Below are 18,253 nucleotides of genomic sequence, written 5' to 3'. Positions count from 1 at the left end.
AGAACTCCAAATACACCAGCTCAGTGTGGCTTTGAATATGCCACTCCTTCTCATCTCAATGGTATTATGATTTAGAAATGTAAATCTCTATATAAAAGAGAAAAAATATTCTTTTAAATCTTGACTCAGATTCCAAAATAAATATTATCAAAATTAATTGTCCAAGAAACATGGAAATATTTTGTGTGTGGCATTAATTAAGAGCCAGTATTTCAAGACAGTTTAGTGCACCTATTAGTTGAACTGGACCAAAGAGTTAAAACTACTACGTGGAGGAAATCTGGTGGAGATGGTATTAGACTGGTTAGAAAAATCTTGAAACTATGCAGATTGTGTAGTATATGATAGTGATTTGCAAGAACAGGCAAGCTACAACAATGTAGCCCCTTCTTTTTGTGTGCCTACTAGCCTGCTTAAACAGGAAGATATCCTTGCATGCTTCCACTCAGTATGCCTGTGTTCTGTTGATTGCCAGGGTCTTCCGGGTCCCTTGGGTCCTCCAGGTCCTGCAGGTCCAACCGGAGAAAAGGTAAGTCACAAAGTGTAATTCTGGACATTCGACATCATGAGGCCTGGATGCTGGCTTTTTCATAAAATATCTCTGTTATGAAGTATGATAGCTGAGATGGATTGTTATAGAGTTCCCTTCCATTGACTACCTTTACACACTGCCCAATGTTTTGCAGTTATGTGATTCCATTGTATTATATTTTGCTGCTGTTTTGCATAATAAGCATACCAAATCTACTTTCTAGGGCGAACCTGGTCCTAGAGGTTTAGTTGGTCCACCTGGCTCTCGTGGCAATCCTGTAAGTGAAAATATTTTGATATGTTTCAGTGTTAAGGTTGAATAATAAGATAATTCAGCATTCCATTTTGAGGTATATGTGTTCATGCTTAGTGCTTTAGGATTTTATAACTTCCTGGCTTCTGACTTTTACGTTACTAATTAAGTTTAAAAAATTACCAGTCTAAGTAGGTATCTTGTTTACTAAATAATTAAGAAGCTACATTAAGCTTTCTAGTTTAGGATTTTGCTTTGTGATCCAAATCCTGGTATCACTCTTAAGAATCTTCCTCAATCTTATGTCTAATATTATCTAAGTACATTTCTAAATACACCAAATTTACACATAATTACACTTTAAAATACTGGCACCAGTTAAAACAGTGTGTGACAGTTATGATAATCTGTGTCTTCTAGGGTTCTCGTGGTGAAAATGGCCCAACTGGAGCTGTGGGATTTGCTGGACCTCAGGTATCATTTTAAAATATCTAACTTACATATGAACACTCTGTTGTCCTAGTAATGAATTTAATTGGGATCATTGTATATTATAAAAGTTTAAAAAATGAGAAGCTTTAGTTTTTAATGTCTTATTCTCACTTTCAGTACTTTTTTTGTAATCAAAAATACAAATCATTGTTTCTTTGTAGAGTTTCTATAATTGTTTGAATCACCTAAGATGGGGGCAATAGCTCTCTTCAAAAATCTCATCAGGACATATTTTCTTTGTTGTTTTGTATTGGTTATAAAGCACTATTTAATAACATCTGACTAAAGGAGGCATTAATAATCATGACCATGAAATGTCTTGTCTTTAATTTTGCAACCAATTGCTTATTTATGCAATCACATGCAGGGTCCCGATGGGCAGCCAGGGGTGAAAGGTGAACCCGGTGAGCCAGGGCAGAAGGGAGACGCCGGATCTCCTGGACCACAAGGGTTAGCGGGGTCCCCTGGCCCTCATGTAAGTGATGCTAAAAATGCAACGAGAAATCTCAGTTGGTGCTCAATGTTCTCATTGCATGTTGAGCCTGCTTCACTACAGCGTGCCGTTTTTGGTTGTTTCTTTCTTCTTAGGGTCCTAACGGTGTTCCTGGACTCAAAGGCGGTCGAGGAACCCAGGGCCCTCCTGTAAGTTGGTTTGATACTTTGGACATTATGTACAGCTAGTTTCACATAGATAATTATTCCTGGCCATATGAAAATTCATCTTCTGAAAATGTAATAGCAAATTGTAATATAGCAACTAGACAATACTGAAATCGATGTTTAACTTAGAGATCTGAGTTGAAGTCAGTTTTAAAATCATGGAGGCCTAGGTAACAGAAATGATATATCCAGACAAAGATATAAATAAATAATACAAAAGTGCTTTGCATAATCTTATTCTATAGAGTATTATTGTGCCCTTTTTACCAATTGATCCAGATATTTTCAGAAAAAACAGAACAGAGAGAAAAAAAAAAATTATACTTTCCGCATGGGAGTCAATCTAAAGGCCTAATTCTTAGAAAAACACATGTAAGTAATTCATATTATTTGAAACTTTCTGTGTTGCATCCCTAGGGTGCTACAGGATTTCCTGGTTCTGCTGGCAGAGTTGGACCTCCAGGCCCTACTGTAAGTCAATTTGGTGTTTGCAGTCACCAATGGTCCAGTAATTACACACACATGTGCATGCACATCTGGATATTCTTTTATTTAAATGTTTGTTTGTTTTCCTGCTTAACTACGAATCACAATAATTCACAGTGATATTTTATTAAATAATTCATATTTAGCCATTCCAAGTCTTGTTTAACCTCAACATTGGGGGATAATTCTTTTGAGCATTATGCGCTAATAATTACTCTCTTCCCCTAGCAACATCTTTGTAACTTGTGCTTACAAAATATTATTTTTTCATTATCTGATTAAATCTGAAAATAAAATATATTGTTGCAACAGAGTCCTAGATAAAGGTGAAAATTCCAGCTAATGGTACCCCTCTTTTGACAATGATGTAAAAGGAATTATCTTGAAATTACATTTAGACTTTCCTAGGAATACAAGTATGGCTATGTTTTCTTCCATGTTGATTTGTTTAAATCACTGAAAGCCAGATGATCTAATATGACAGAATAAACCCTGAGGCTTGGGCATCTGTCTCTGAGGCAGGGCTCACTATGTCCATCCCTCTAAATAGCTTCCACTTTTCTTGTTCCTCTGCTTCTGTCTGCATCATCCTAGGGAGCGCCAGGACCTGCAGGGCCCATAGGGGAACCTGGGAAGGAAGGACCTCCAGGTCTTCGTGGGGATCCTGGTTCCCATGGGCGAGTGGGAGATCGAGGACCAGCTGGCCCCCCTGGTGGCCCAGGAGACAAAGGAGACCCAGGAGAAGATGGGCAACCTGTAAGTTTGGCGTCTGGATTCCAGATCACCTCTGGTTGAGATATTCACAGATAGAAGTTTACAATAATCACTGACACAGGGAAACAATTTAAGTATTATGCCTGGTACATTCCTAAATCCTATAGTACATTAGGCCCTACAGATTTTGAATTGATAATCCTGTAATCTGGGAGAAAAGTATATGCTTAAATATAAAAAGTACAATAGTAATGGATATGGTGTCCAGGAAGCAAACCCTCAAAATGATTTCTATATTTTAAAAAATTTATTTTATTTGAAAGGTAAAGAGAGGAGGGGGAGAAAGACAGTTTTTATGAACTGATTCTCTCCCTAAGTATGTGCAATAGCTGGCTAAAAAGCCAGGTGTGGAATTCAAAGGCAGACACAGGGATTCAATCTGGTCCATGAGGGTGGCAAGCAGCTCAGCAGATGAGCCATCAGTTGCTACCTTCCAGTTTGTGCATAAGCAGGAGGCTAGAACAAGTCCCAAGTGGTATCATAGCTATTGCATCAAATGCCTTTTCCCAAAGAGAATATTTGTTCAAGATGTGTGCTATATAGAGAGAAGTTATATATCTCTCTAGATAACTTTCATATAGACAATAGTATTTACTCTCAAAACGACTCCATACTGTGTTTACATAAATTGATGTTTCTTTGTTTTTAAGAGTTTTGTCTTCTGAGGCATAGAAAATTATTTCTCTGAATAGTTAGTTCTTTTACTTGGTCAATATTTACAATAGTTGTCAGTGCCTTTGCTACCAATTGGTGTTTCTACTTTAAATAATGTTTAGGACTTTTTTTGTGCATGAGAATTTCAGCTTACTTGTCAGATGTGAAGCTATAATCCATCTATAACATGTTTCTAAAGAATGAAAGGTTTGTAATCAGAGCTTGTCCTTACCATTAGGGTCCTGATGGCCCTCCTGGCCCAGCAGGGACGACAGGACAGAGAGGCATCGTGGGCATGCCTGGGCAGCGTGGAGAGCGGGGTATGCCTGGCCTGCCAGGCCCAGCGGTGAGTAGTTGCTTTGGTCTATACTTCATCTGATTTGTGCAGAGAATTGTTCTTTTTCTCCATAGGTAGGTTTAATCAGTCTTGTATAGTTATACAGCCTGAGGTCCTTAAAACCCTTTTGGTCTTACATGTCGAATGCTTAACTACCTTGCTAAGTCTCTGGAGAATATTTAACCCCAAAACTTGAGCAGAATCAAAATAAGGATATGGATTTTTGCTGACTCTTACATCTTTCTTTCAAAGATTAAATTTCCATGGAGCTAGAAAGGAGAGTAATCTCCTGGTGAGTAGGTAGCTCTCCTAAAATAAACATGCTTAACAACAACAGAAAAAAAATCCATATTTCACACTAAACCATCAAAGAGAAGAAATTGCTGAGCTAAAGTAATATGAGAGGTAAATGTGGGGTGAGCTCTAAAGGACCGTAGGAAATCTGTTCCCAGGAGGGTACTTAAGAATCTCAGATCCCCAGGGGAATGGATAGCAATTTGATTCAATGTTTGCTTTGAAGAAATCAAATTTCGCTGCTGAAAATTTGCTGTATATGATGAAGTGATGGCATTTTTACATGGAATGTACATAAAAAGATTCCCAAGATACTAGAAATGCAAAGTACATAGGTAAAAATCTGAATCCAGCAAATTACAAGTTAAAGGCAGTAATAGCCAAAGTAATTCAAGGATCTAAATGCAGAATGTCTCAGTTATGAGGTGGAAGTGTACTGAGCTATAGAATAAAATGAGCAGACAAAATGGATGTGGAAAACAATGAGTATAATTGATTAGTGTTGCTGATTCCAGGAAGGCAGCCAGAACCAACCGTTTTAGATATTTTTGAAAGCCAAAATGCAGATCTGAGATGGTGGCAAAGGGTGATTTCATGGTTTCCTTGCTGTGTAAAAATAGCCTTTATGGGAATGGGCATTCTTATACTGTTGACTTGTTTATGCTTGCATTTCAGGGTACACCAGGGAAAGTTGGACCAACTGGTGCAACAGGAGATAAAGGTCCACCTGGGCCTGTGGGACCCCCAGGTGCAAATGGTCCTGTAGGGGAACCTGGACCAGAAGTGAGTATTACAATGAAAAATAACAGAAACAAACAAACTAAAAACCTTCTTGTCATCAGTGTGTCATAGGAACAGTTTATTCCATTTAAAACTAGCTTTAGACACTGATTGCACATTTGCCCTTAAGGAAGTTTCTCAGAGATTTCATTTGATACCTGCTACTTTCCCAGAGAGTTGGCTAAATGGTGATGGAAACCAAAAGGCATGAGATGGATGGTTTGCACTGACCTTCATATAGTGTAGAACTAAATAGCTTTTCTTTCTCCAATTGTTTTGAAAGTGAAAGGACACATTCATTCATGTTTGCTCTTATTTTTTTATTCCATAATGATATATTTATCAAATTGCCAAGTTTTATGGTGACATAATTCATGGCACTTGAATAGAGGCAAAGCAGGTGGGAATCAGTTTACTTCCCAATAACTAAAAAGTCAACATAAAATGCCATGTTTCTTTGGGCCTTTTGAACAGGCAGGTTGGGAAGTAAAAACTTGAAATAGCCCCCCTTCAGTGCTTCAGTGAATGAATCTGCAAAGGCTTTCAGAATAATTTTTGATAAAATAGTAGAAAACACTTCTAAAATACAAAGTAGAAATAAAACAGAGGGCTTATTATAGTATCAAAAACAATATTTAAACATGGTTATTTGATTTTCTTGATTTTTCAAGGTTGGTAGTTGGATTAATATCTGAAATACAAATAAGAACAAATCATTCATTGGTAATAGAAACAAGTGTAAAGTGCAGTTGTGTTTTTTGCTGATCGTATTTGAGAATTTTTTTCCCTTTGTAAATGAGAAAAAATTAAAAACTTACATAGAGATATGTTAATAATTTTATAAGCACTTCAGAATAATAGAAGGGACAGAAACCTTCTTCAAATGCAATAAATTCAATTTTAATATTTAAAGAAAAGAGGTGCAAGATATGTTGTCAGGATTTGACAATCAGGGCATTCCTTTTTGTCACTCTGCTAATGTGTTTTCCAACATTCCGCATTACAGGGTCCGGCGGGAAATGATGGTACTCCAGGAAGGGATGGTGCTGTTGGAGAACGTGTAAGAACAATTCCACTGAATGTAAAATCTAGTCACGGAAACCTGAAACAGTTTTAATTTCAGATAATATTAAAATTAACTCATCGTTTTTTAGCTCCAATAAAGCTGATTGTCCTAATGGTGACAATCCCTTGTGTAAGATCATAATTTTCAAAAGTCTGAATAGCATTTGAATGTTCAACAAGGATGATAAGTAAGGCAAGAAGGCAAAATACTTTGATCTTCAGTGCAACATAAAGACTTCATATAAAGGAGTGTTCCTAACTCCAAATTCATTAGCAAAAATGTTATAGATGCAATAGGCTGTATGACATCTGAATTCTCTTCATCACCTAAAAGGAATGCCACATAGAAACTGAAACCATATGGTTTCATAAATATTTTATTTTGCATTTCCATGTTGTGCCTTTAAATTAGATATGTGTTGAACTGAACACATCAGCAACTTGGTCTGAGTTTCCTTGCTCTTTGGGCCATTACGCAGTTGTCCCACACTAGCTGTCATTGTTACTTTAAAGACTGTCATGATGTCATTGCTTTTCTGCTCTCAGGCTCATGATAAAATAGAATAGACTTTAGAGGCAGGTATACCTGATCTTCAATCTTGGTTTGCTAATGGGCTACTAATGTAACTTTGCTTGAGCAAAGTTTCTGGACCTCATTTTTTTAAAGAAAGATTTATTTATTTTTATTGGAAAGTCAGATGTATAGAGAAGAAGAGAGACAGAATGGAAGATCTTCTGTAAGATGGTTCACTCCCCAAGCGGCCATAATGGCTGGAGTTGAGCCAGTCTGAATCCAGGAGCCAGGAGCTCTTCTGGGTGCAGCTCTTTGGGCCATCCTCGAGTGTTTTCCAGGCCACAGGCAGGGAGCTGGATGGGAAGCGGGGTAGCCAGGATTAGAACCGGCACCCATATGGGATCCCAGTGCGCACAAGGCGAGGACATTAACCATTATGCTATTGCGCCAGGCCCTGGATCTCATTTTTTGATGTGCTTAAAATGTGATTGATCTCTTTTGTAACGTGTAGCAAGCCCAAGGAACTGATCCCAGGATAAGCACTGAGGAGCACTCTGATGGAAGAAGGAGCCAAGGGTGGAGAAAGGGTTTTGAAGATCTCTTAGAGAATGTTCTCACTGTGTACTGCAGTCTCAGGTTCCTTAAATTGTGTTGGCATCTTGGCTTTTCTTTTGTTGGTCTGTACTACTTAAGGCAGTAGTTCTCAACAATTTTGTTGATGTACCCACTGAAATATTTTGAAATCTAACAACAGTATGCCCATTTTTAGTTATTACTTTTTTGAAATTACAGGATTAAATAGTTGAAATAGGTCTCATTCCGTTTAAATTCTAAATGAACACTGTGCTTTAAATATATTTTTAAAACCTGGGAGTTGCCAATTTAACCTCCCTAATTTATTATGTGCTTATTGCTAAATCAGTCTAGCGACAATTATCCCATCTCTGATTTAAAAAGACAAGTGATATTTGGTATAGTTGGGTCATCTGGTTAAGACAAGGAGCAGCCTTTCATAATGTCTCCTCTAGTTTTATTCAAAAGTGAACAGTGCTTCCAGAAAAAATTCCGAGTTTTCAGCCTAGAGGTCATTCTCTTCGGGACATTGCACCATAATAACCACACAGATAGTATGACTGATGTCTACTTTTCTTTCATGAAATTGGAGAAGCATGAATAACAAAGGGAGTGACAAAGGGTGGTTAATGAAAGGATAAATGAGAGATTGAAAGATGAAAGTGTATGCCTTAAGCTTTTCCTTATTTTTACACTTTGGAACCTGTTTGTGTATGCAAGTGTACCAGCACTCCAATATGGAGACTTCTGGTCTAGAAAGCATGTTGAATTCTAGAGTTGACCACTTCTATAATCTAGCAGTCCATGATAATGGGAGTAAGCAGGTGGAGACAAGGGGTGAAATGAGATTTAAAATTGGCAAAGAGCAATTTTATTTGTTTCAATTTTGTTTTATTTATTGTTAAATGTAAGTAAAGCATCTTAGCAAAAAAAAAAATAAGTAATCATAGGGTTGAAAGGTCATGGTTCTATTGTGAATACTATGACTATAGAGGCTAAATGTTAAAGGAGTAAATTTGTTCTTTTTATCAGGGTGATCGTGGGGACCCTGGGCCTGCAGGACTGCCAGGTTCTCAGGGTGCCCCTGGAACTCCTGGCCCTGTTGGTGCCCCCGGAGATGCAGGACAAAGAGGTGACCCGGTGAGTAGGGGCAGTCCCCTGGCCGCTGTGTATTATAAGCTACAAATAGCTTGTATGCAGTCATGCACGTGCTCTGAGTTAAGACTCCAGAGAATGATAAATAGCAGCTTATGGGTTCGTATTTTCTTCTAGTCTTCAGGGAGATAATCTCTAGTAGGAATTAGGCAATCCTGATCCTTTGGCTTCCATCGTCTAAAAATACTTTGATTGATGTGTCTGTTTTGTAAAGTGAAAGCGAATAATATGCTGCAGTAACACCAAGGTAACATGATTTCCTGAAGCCCATGAATAAAACTGACATAAAAGTGTCATTACAGTTAGAGCAAGCAGATTCTTTTGCATATATTGGCCTTCCTCCTGTGTCAATCAGCCATAAGAACAGACACATAGATACACTTATGAATAATACATGCACATTATAAACACATAGAATTGGATATGATGTATCAATATGATATCAGCAGATCTTCTTTGCATGCCAATTGTGACTATTTCTTCTAGGGTTCTCGGGGCCCTGTAGGACCACCTGGCCGGGCTGGAAAACGTGGCTTACCTGTAAGTTTTCTAGTTTTCTTAAGAAATGTATGTTTCCTTGTGAACAGTGTATTGCCAAAGAAGAAATAAAAATTTAAGATACATAACTGAAAAATACTAATTTCTCTAGGGTATTTTGAAATAACATAAGCACATGTATTGGCTTTTGTAATTTTAACACAGATGCTCTGAATTTTAGTTTGAATCCCTTCAATGGCCAATGAAGACTTTAAAAAATTATTTAAGTAATACATATGATCAAAATTAATATTCTTAAATTTGATTATTGCTTTTAGCCCTTGTCTATACTCTTGAAGAACAGCTGTTTTGTTTTGTTTTTTTTTTTTAATTTATTTACTGCTTGTTGAATTTTGTGTTCAGTGGCAGGTTAAACCTGTGACTATGAAGACACTAGAAAGTATGTCATTGGTCTCCCCCAAGGCAAAATAGAGGGCGATGGGTGCTTTATCAGAAGCATGCAGTGGCCATGCAGTGGCCAGGACTTAGGGCACTCCAGTGTGTGGTGCACATCACAACAGACCCTCGTGAAGATAATCAAGTCACAGTTTTCTCCCAAAATAATAAAATATTCTAAAAAGTACAGGGACAAGTGGATTTTAAAACTCTGAAAAAGTGTCATTCAAATTCCATGTTTTATTTTATTTTTTTTAACTAAACTTTACTGTGTCCTGATGGTTGATGGTTTTGCTATTTACAGTCACTTTCAGGCTAATTATTATTAGAGGTGTTTGTGAATGAATCACCTCTTATTTTTTAAGATTTGCTTATTTTTATTTGAGAGGAAGGTTTATATATTTCTATCTATCTATCTATCTATCTATCTATGTATCTATCTGTGTATCTATCTATCATCTATCATCTATAACGAGAGATCTTTCATGTACTAGTTCACTCCCCAAATGGCAACAATGGTCAGAGCTGAGCTGATCCGGAGCCAGGAGCTTCTTTTGGGTTTCCCATGTGAAGGAGCCCAAGGGCATGCTCCATCCTCTGCTACTTTCCCAGGCCATAAGCAGGGAGCTGGATGCGAAGAGGAGCAGCTAGGCCTCAAACTGGTGTCCATATGGAGTCCGTGCATTGCAGACTGAGGATTAACATACTAAACCACCAACCCAGCCCATGAATGAATAACCTCTTATGAGCAGAAATAATAGGTCATTATTTGTGCTGCATATTATATAAGGCCTGTAATCATGAATAAAAATTATATGCTTAGAATTGTGGCCTATTATTAAATGATACAATTCTTGGGTTAGATTCAAGATGAATTAGCAAAGTTACCATCATTTCATAGTACATCAACAGAGTGAATGGATTTCTAAGTAGTCACAAAAATAGTGTTTTAGTTTTTCATAATCGAGCTAATTATAACTAATATAAATAAATAGCTACTTCCCAATATACATTAGTTTTGGCTATAGAACTTTGGGATATCCCCAAAATTAAGGAGCCTTCATAACATTATGAAAGCATTACGATTGGTTTTGATAATTTAGCTTGCTATGTAAAATATGTAAGAGCTACTGAACTTGTTTGTATAATGAAAAAGCTTCTATGATGTCTTCTATGACAATTAGGAAATAGATTTTTTTTGAAGAAGGATCAAATGAAAAAAAGGCAAAGAAAATCAGAGAAAAATTCACCTCAGAGCCATGTGAGTTTGGTGATTCTGCCAGCGGCCCTAGGTTAGAGGTAAAGGGCTCAGTTCGTTTCTGGCAAACAATAGAGGCAGAGGAAGTGTCCCTGTACCTGGTCTGATCCCACGCTGTGGGTCACTTGTAAGATTACTACAAAGGACTGGATTCCAGGAGGGTTTTTCTTTTAGTATTTATTTTTATTTTTCATGATACATTTTCATAGGATCCAGGTTTTCCCCTTCCACCCTCCCCAAATATCCTCCCCACCACACTGTCTTCCCTTATATTATAAGCAACAGTATAACCCTTCAGTAACAGTCATAAGTCCATCATTCTTCTCTTTAAGTGACATTGTAGGTATAGATGATAGTAGAGAGTCCAGCATCTTATTGTCAGGATATATTTAACAGTTTCATTGGGAGTCCATCTTCTATTCAGGAGAGATGCATACTGCACTGTATCTTCCTTCTCAGTATGATAGTCTGCCTTATATAGTTCCTCTAGATGAATATGCATGTATACATGGTTACCTACAAATCTGTTTATCTTGTATTTTGCATGAAGCAATCTTTGTTTTCCTCAGAGGAAAGAAGCTCAATGACATTTCTGCTTTTTTCTCAAATATTTTGAAATGGTTTAATAGAGTCTCAACATTCATATCCAATTAATTTGTTGGTATGTGTAAGTTTAGTATATATCTAATTCTTATAAAATATGGTAATTTGCAAAAGTACTTCCACTAAAATTTAAAATAATCTGCATATGCTGGCAATATTTTCACAAATATTTAAAAAACTGTCACAAATATTTAAAAAACATTCCAGACAATATAGAACTTAAAAATACCTCTTTTTGGTATAAATGCAGGGTTAACATTTGAAAAGCAAATCTTTAGGAAGGAATGATTATATTTGTGTCTCAAATGGTCATCTGCTGTTCCTTGGGAAAAAGAGACAAAATTCCTAGGTCTAATAATATTCAGATATGTCAATATGTTAACTCATATGAACTAGACTATTTAAAATTTGCACTAAATATAATTGTGGATTTTGAAATATGAAATTACGGTGAATTGTAGTCACAACTAGTAATGTCCATGCCTTGACTGTTTCTAGGGACCCCAGGGGCCACGTGGAGACAAAGGTGATCATGGGGACAGAGGTGACCGAGGGCAGAAAGGCCACAGGGGCTTCACCGGTCTCCAGGGACTTCCAGGCCCTCCGGTAAGCTGTTCCTTTAAGTGTTTCCCTGCCACCTTGTAAAAACACACAGATATCTTGACATGAACACTGGACATTGTTCTGTCTGTAAGACAGATGGACTTTTGAAATCTGATTTGTATTTTAAAATGTGTCTTAATGAATAACCTGATGTAGTTGCCCATATTTGCACATAAAGGAAGAAATACAACAAAAAGCTATATGTATGTTTACTTCTGAAATCACCTTTGTTCTGTTATTGGTCAACTCGTGTAGACAATTGGACTGATACATGTATAAAGTAGTTTTTGCTTCTAATGCCAATCTAGTGCATTTAAATATGAGAATGTTGCAACATAGGTACTATATGTATATATTGACGAAATTTTACTTTTATTCCTACTTAGGGTCCAAATGGTGAACAAGGTAGTGCTGGAATTCCTGGACCATTTGGACCAAGAGTAAGTAAAAAAAAAAAAAAAAGAAAGAAATAAAGAAAAATTAAATTGCAGATGTGACTAGCACCTTTGTTAACCTGCTCCTTACTAATACTGAAGTTAGAGTTCAATTTTGTTCTTTCAAATTAATTGCAAATATATGAGATGATCCATTAAGCAATTAGTTTTAAGCAGAGATATGAAATGTGACATGTTACTTTATGGTATAATATTAAAAGCTCTTAGCTAGGATTTCAGCATGCTTTCTGTTAATTTTCTCTGCATTTATTTAAAATTCCATTAAACTTATGCTTTTTGAGCTGAAATTATATGACTACCAATGAAGGAGTTGGATTTTGAAGTTGGATCTAACTTGTCTTTCATACTTCATTGTGATAGTTTCTCACAAGTAGTATGCATAAGGCTTATTTTGAAGCAAATTGTAAAACAAAATCAATGCCTGAAGCTTTGATAAACTTTACCTTTGTCTTTGTGCTGCCTATAATAAGCCATTAGTGCATAAGACAATGGGCATGCATAATTATTCATGAAAATTGAAAAATGTTGACAAAAATTGGGAATATTTATTAAAAAAATCTCTCCTATATCTAGATTCTAAAGAAATTACACATGAAATAAAAAATGATAGTACAAGATTTATTATAATGTGATGAGATTTTAAAATGTATGCATATAAGTAAAACTTACAGTAAATGCCCCCAGCTGTCATTTTTTATTCTAAGCTGATTGGATTTTTAACTAAGTTTGCAGTATTTGAGATATGATGAAACAGTCATAGGTTTTCCCTAATCTGTGATACTAAAACACAGAGTACAAAAATATAATCTACAGGTATAAGGGTAACATTCTGGAATTTGGTGGTTGTGTATTGTCTTGTATATACTCCCAAGCAATAGTAGGTCTTTGTTTCATTCAGTTTTGTTTTGTTTTTGTTTTGTGATCTTTTTCTTTATTATTATAATTTTCTACTTGCTTGGTATTAATATCTTTACCTAATGAAATGTTAAACTTGTGATTGTAAAATGTAGACCAAGAAAACAGAGGGATGGAGGTGAGTGGGTGAGGAATGTGGGCAGAAGTAGGTATAGACTAGAAAATATCAATAAGCTCCTAAATCTGTATTGCACTGTGTGTGAATTTTTTTCACTTTATATAAGTAAATAAAATTTGAAAAAGGAAAATCAGGTTATCACTATGAATCCTGTACATATATGCAGATAATAAAATCTTATTGTAAACAACCCCCCCAAAAAGAAAGTGGCTGACAAACCTATTAAATTTTAGCTTCAGCTGATCTTTTTACATACAAGGATGATGGAGAATTCTCAAGTGATTGAATTATGAATACTAATAAAGTACCAGAAATCATGAAGACAATGAATCTCAACTTCATTGCAGTTATTCCGAGTGTAAACTTATTCTTTGGTTAGGGAAAGATGCGGTAACATTTTTCTTCCTAGAAACTAAAATGCAGTATTGGTTTCTTACAGGGTCCTCCAGGCCCAGTCGGTCCTTCTGGGAAAGAAGGAAACCCTGGACCACTTGGACCGATTGGACCTCCTGGTGTGCGGGGCAGTGTAGGAGAAGCAGGGCCCGAGGTAAATCATCAGGGTTTGCACTCTGGAAATGCCTTTGAATTTAATAGTTTGGATTCTATCCAGTAATATCTTTGCTGCTTCGTGAGAAGAGACTTAACCCTGAAAACTGATCCTAGAAATCACACAAGAGTTTAGACACATAGTGTCTATTTAAAATATTTTAACACTGGCTATTTACTGTATATAAAATCAGGGTCCAAGCTCCCCAGGAGTCAACTTAATGCTAAAGCTATGACAACAAACAGCAAATTAGAAGTGTATTTATAATTTAAGTTATTTAAACATTGCTATACTTTAAATGTCAATATCTAAGTGTCTGTGAGATATGTATATTAATATTCATAAAAATGTTGCATAATGAATGAGTTTGTGAGCATCCAACTGGTGTTAACTATGAGGCCAAATGGTCACCCCAGAACTCCAGCCATCTGACTCCCGGGTCTTTCCTGTCAACATGGGACTGTGTATATCTGCAGTTTATCAGCTGAGTCATTCCTATTGTCAAGTTTTTCCCCTGGGAAATGTAGAAGATAATTCATGAAGTGGACCAACTTCCTGGCCTCTGTCTGCCCTCTCGTTCCACTAGGTCTTAGCCAAATAAAATAGTAGCATTCTTTATTTTGATTGAAAGTCTGAAGAGGACTTTGTCCATGTTTTGGTTAGTACATTGAATTTTGATATACACAGTCTTTAATGTGTGGGAAAATGCTTCTCTTGTCCTTCCCTTTCCCAAAACCCAGAGTAGGAGGACATTCTTGCTGGCGTTTCATGTGGATATTTCCTTGCTATTGACACGTACTCTTATAGAACCATCCACAACTGCCCTGCATTCCTTCTTTTTCTGTCCATAAATACTTCAAAATACTTATTTTGGAGTAGCACCTTGGCCCCCAAGAGTTTGGCAATGAATGAGCACATCTGCATGTTCTTCACATAAAGGATGTTCTGTCCGCCAAGTGAACAACAGAGCGGACGTTTTCTGCTTTGATGCCTACGTATGCTGCCTGCAGATATGTTGCCTGGAAGGACAGCATCATTGCTCATCCTTGGAATGCTACAGCTTGTCAGGCCAGCCCTTTAGTTATTAAATAAACCACAAGTCACAGATACCCCAGCACTGTACTCTCTGTGCACAAAGTCACAAATTTAGGAAGAAAAAAATCAACGTGTTAATATCTTTATAATTTCTCTCTAACCAGGGTCCTCCTGGTGAGCCTGGACCACCTGGCCCTCCAGGTCCCCCTGGCCACCTGACAGCTGCACTTGGAGATATCATGGGGCACTATGATGAAAGCATGCCAGATCCTCTTCCAGAATTTACTGAAGATCAGGCGGCTCCCGATGACAAAAACATAACTGACCCCGGGGTCCATGCCACGTTGAAATCACTCAGTAGTCAGATTGAAACCATGCGCAGCCCTGATGGTTCTAAAAAGCACCCAGCCCGTACTTGTGATGACTTAAGGCTTTGCCATTCCGCAAAGCGAAGTGGTGAGTAAATGTTGGCTGGCTGAGTAAGACCTAGTGTTTCTGATTGTATGTTCTAAATCATTCCCAAAAGACATTGTTGGCTTTCTGTTTAGTGAAAGAAAAAAGATAGTATTACAGACATGTCACCAAGCTGATGGTTGGAAACAATTATATAAAAAATTAGAGGGCAAGATGATAAATAGATATATTCTATTTAGTAATTTTATTTCATGGTGGCAGTTACACTTCCATTCAAGAGTGTTAAAATATTGATGATTTTAAGAAGAAAAATGATTTGTGATGATATAAATTAGAAATTGTGATGATACTTTCTTCATGTGAATATTTTGAGCCTTAATCATGTAATTTGGGAAAATGCCTTGAAACAGCTATTAACCTTTAGAAATATCCAAAATGTACTCACAGTTGATTTTCCCTTAAGGACTATTCTTTTTCCATAGGGTACTTAATCAGAATTTATATCCTTAAACCCACTCACTGTTAATTCTTGTGGAGATATATAATCTTTTTGAGACTTTATTTAACAAATATTTCTATTTTGGAAAATAGGAGAATATTGGATTGATCCTAACCAGGGATCTGTGGAAGATGCAATCAAAGTTTACTGCAACATGGAAACAGGAGAAACTTGTATTTCAGCAATTCCATCCAGTATACCTCGTAAAACCTGGTGGGCCAGCAAATCGCCTGACCATAAGCCTGTTTGGTATGGTCTTGATATGAATAGAGGATCTCAGGTAACTGAATATGTTTATTTAAAATTGTGCTCTCATCTTTCCATTATTTTATTTTACTTTATTGAGGACTATGCTATTATTCTTTGAGCAGTTTTCCATTCTCATGTTATCTTCCAGTTATCTATTCTCCTTAAATATAATTACAATGATGATTACACAGGGAATGTTTCACTATGAATTAAATTAGCATGAATTTTGAATTGTAACTTTCTCATTGAAGAATTATAAAGTCATAAAACCTTCAACTTTGTCAATTCAAAGCACATTATTCCAAGGCTTTGTGTGAATTTTGAAGTGCTCAGTGAACTGTCTAGTACACAGTAGGTGGATAAAGTGAGGCCATCACTGTAAATTATAGTCTTACTTAAACTTAAGGCATGATTCGTAATGACAGGAATTCTATGAACATTTTTCCAACTCACAACTTATCCTATGCTTTTACTATAGTTCACTGACTAACCTATTACCTGGGCTTGCTACATCCTGTTATAATATGTCTACTTCTTTCTGGCAGCTTAAACCTGAGATCTTCTTCTCACCTCAGCTCTCTCAACATTTTCCCAGAATTCATATTCAGAATCAACATGAATAAGAACAACATGAGTTTATTCAACTGTGTTAGACTTTACCATCATTGAGTGAGCAGGAAATTTTAAAACTTAAGTATAAGTGATTGAAATATAATTTATTTACTATTGTGTAAGAATATCAAATCACTGAAAATAAGTCTGAAAACGGTGCTACAAAAAAAGCGCTTTGGAGATTATTTTTGATTATTTACTTCTGTTTATGGAAACTGAATTTTTATTTCTTTTGAAAAAGACTTATTTCTTCGTTTGAAGGCTGAATTGCAAGAAGAGAAAGGAGAGAGAGCGAGCCAACTTGTGCTTCCTTCCTGGATATATTGGCAGGGGGCTGAATTGAAAGAGGAGCTTTTATGGGGTGCTGGCATTACAGGCATGCCTCAGCCTGTTTCAACTCAACACTGGCCCCAAAGTCATAGTTGCTTTAGGTATAAGTTAGTTTAAAAAAGATTTCATGGCAGTAGTTAATTCCAAAATTTAATTATAGTTATCAATAGAATGGTGAGTTAGTTTTGATATGTGACTGAAGCATATTTTAAAAATATTTATACTTTTATTACTGACTTCATCACTTCTTGGTTAGGACTGATAAGAACAAAGGTTCTTATGAATATTCATAGAACTTTTAGGCTACTTGCATATGCGTGGGTAGAATAGCTTGTCCTCTAACACGAATTAAGGTAACACTCTTCCAAGCTGACTTGTTTGAAATCTGTCTGCCTACTTGCCATCTCTGAAAGGCACTATCAAAATATTCAATACCATATCTATGACTCTTTGTTTTTCCAGTTTACTTATGGAGACCACCAATCACCTAATACAGCAATTACTCAAATGACCTTCCTGCGCCTTTTGTCAAAAGAAGCCTCCCAGAACATTACTTACATCTGCAAAAACAGTGTCGGGTACATGGATGATCAGACCAAGAGTTTGAAGAAAGCTGTGATTCTCAAAGGGGCAAATGACCTAGAAATCAAAGCAGAAGGAAATGCTAGATTCAGATACACGGTTCTGCATGATACTTGCTCTGTAAGTAATTCTTAACGTGCATTGCTTCCTAGATGAGGAAACACATTATTTTTTGTAAGAAAGATGTCAGAGCTCTATGAGTGGAGGCAGATTTACCCTGTATGTAGGCACATACGCGATTTATTGCTAATTGTTCTTCAGGATGAGCTTGAGTGAGTTCTGGCACACAAAGCATGATAGTGTTTTTCCACACAAAAAAGAAAATGGCTGGATACCAGCTGTTTTGCAAGCTCTCCTTCAATCTATTATCAACGTAGTGGATTACAATTCAGACTTAAAATTCATTAATTCTAAATTTTAAAATCTATGGTCAATCTGTGATATGTGCTATTTTTCCTAATTTGTACATCTCATTAGCATATCTAGATGTAGAATAAAGAGATAATATTATGAATGATCATTTCATTTGTGA

At 36.5% G+C, this 18,253-nt stretch overlaps 1 protein-coding gene across 3 annotated transcripts in view; it reads left to right on the top strand.

Moving 5' to 3' along the window:
* COL5A2 (collagen type V alpha 2 chain) overlaps positions 1 to 18,253 on the top strand; it is a 141,003-nt gene that overhangs the window by 120,937 nt on the left and 1,813 nt on the right. For all 3 annotated transcript variants that reach the window (XM_040971842.1, XM_040971841.1, XM_040971840.1), the window contains 18 exons: positions 476 to 529; positions 756 to 809; positions 1,205 to 1,258; positions 1,644 to 1,751; positions 1,865 to 1,918; positions 2,354 to 2,407; positions 3,017 to 3,178; positions 4,089 to 4,196; positions 5,157 to 5,264; positions 6,268 to 6,321; positions 8,446 to 8,553; positions 9,055 to 9,108; positions 11,861 to 11,968; positions 12,352 to 12,405; positions 13,893 to 14,000; positions 15,200 to 15,491; positions 16,041 to 16,228; positions 17,602 to 17,841. In XM_040971842.1, coding sequence (XP_040827776.1) covers positions 476 to 529; positions 756 to 809; positions 1,205 to 1,258; positions 1,644 to 1,751; positions 1,865 to 1,918; positions 2,354 to 2,407; positions 3,017 to 3,178; positions 4,089 to 4,196; positions 5,157 to 5,264; positions 6,268 to 6,321; positions 8,446 to 8,553; positions 9,055 to 9,108; positions 11,861 to 11,968; positions 12,352 to 12,405; positions 13,893 to 14,000; positions 15,200 to 15,491; positions 16,041 to 16,228; positions 17,602 to 17,841 — 1,962 coding nt within the window. The remainder of the gene's footprint in view (positions 1 to 475; positions 530 to 755; positions 810 to 1,204; positions 1,259 to 1,643; positions 1,752 to 1,864; positions 1,919 to 2,353; positions 2,408 to 3,016; positions 3,179 to 4,088; positions 4,197 to 5,156; positions 5,265 to 6,267; positions 6,322 to 8,445; positions 8,554 to 9,054; positions 9,109 to 11,860; positions 11,969 to 12,351; positions 12,406 to 13,892; positions 14,001 to 15,199; positions 15,492 to 16,040; positions 16,229 to 17,601; positions 17,842 to 18,253) is intronic.

The sequence above is a fragment of the Ochotona curzoniae genome, unplaced genomic scaffold (genome assembly GCF_017591425.1).
Source record: "Ochotona curzoniae isolate NIBS_2020 unplaced genomic scaffold, NIBS_Ocur_1.0 contig_2210, whole genome shotgun sequence".
Lineage (NCBI taxonomy): Eukaryota > Metazoa > Chordata > Mammalia > Lagomorpha > Ochotonidae > Ochotona > Ochotona curzoniae.
This window is presented reverse-complemented; position numbering and strand designations above follow the sequence as displayed.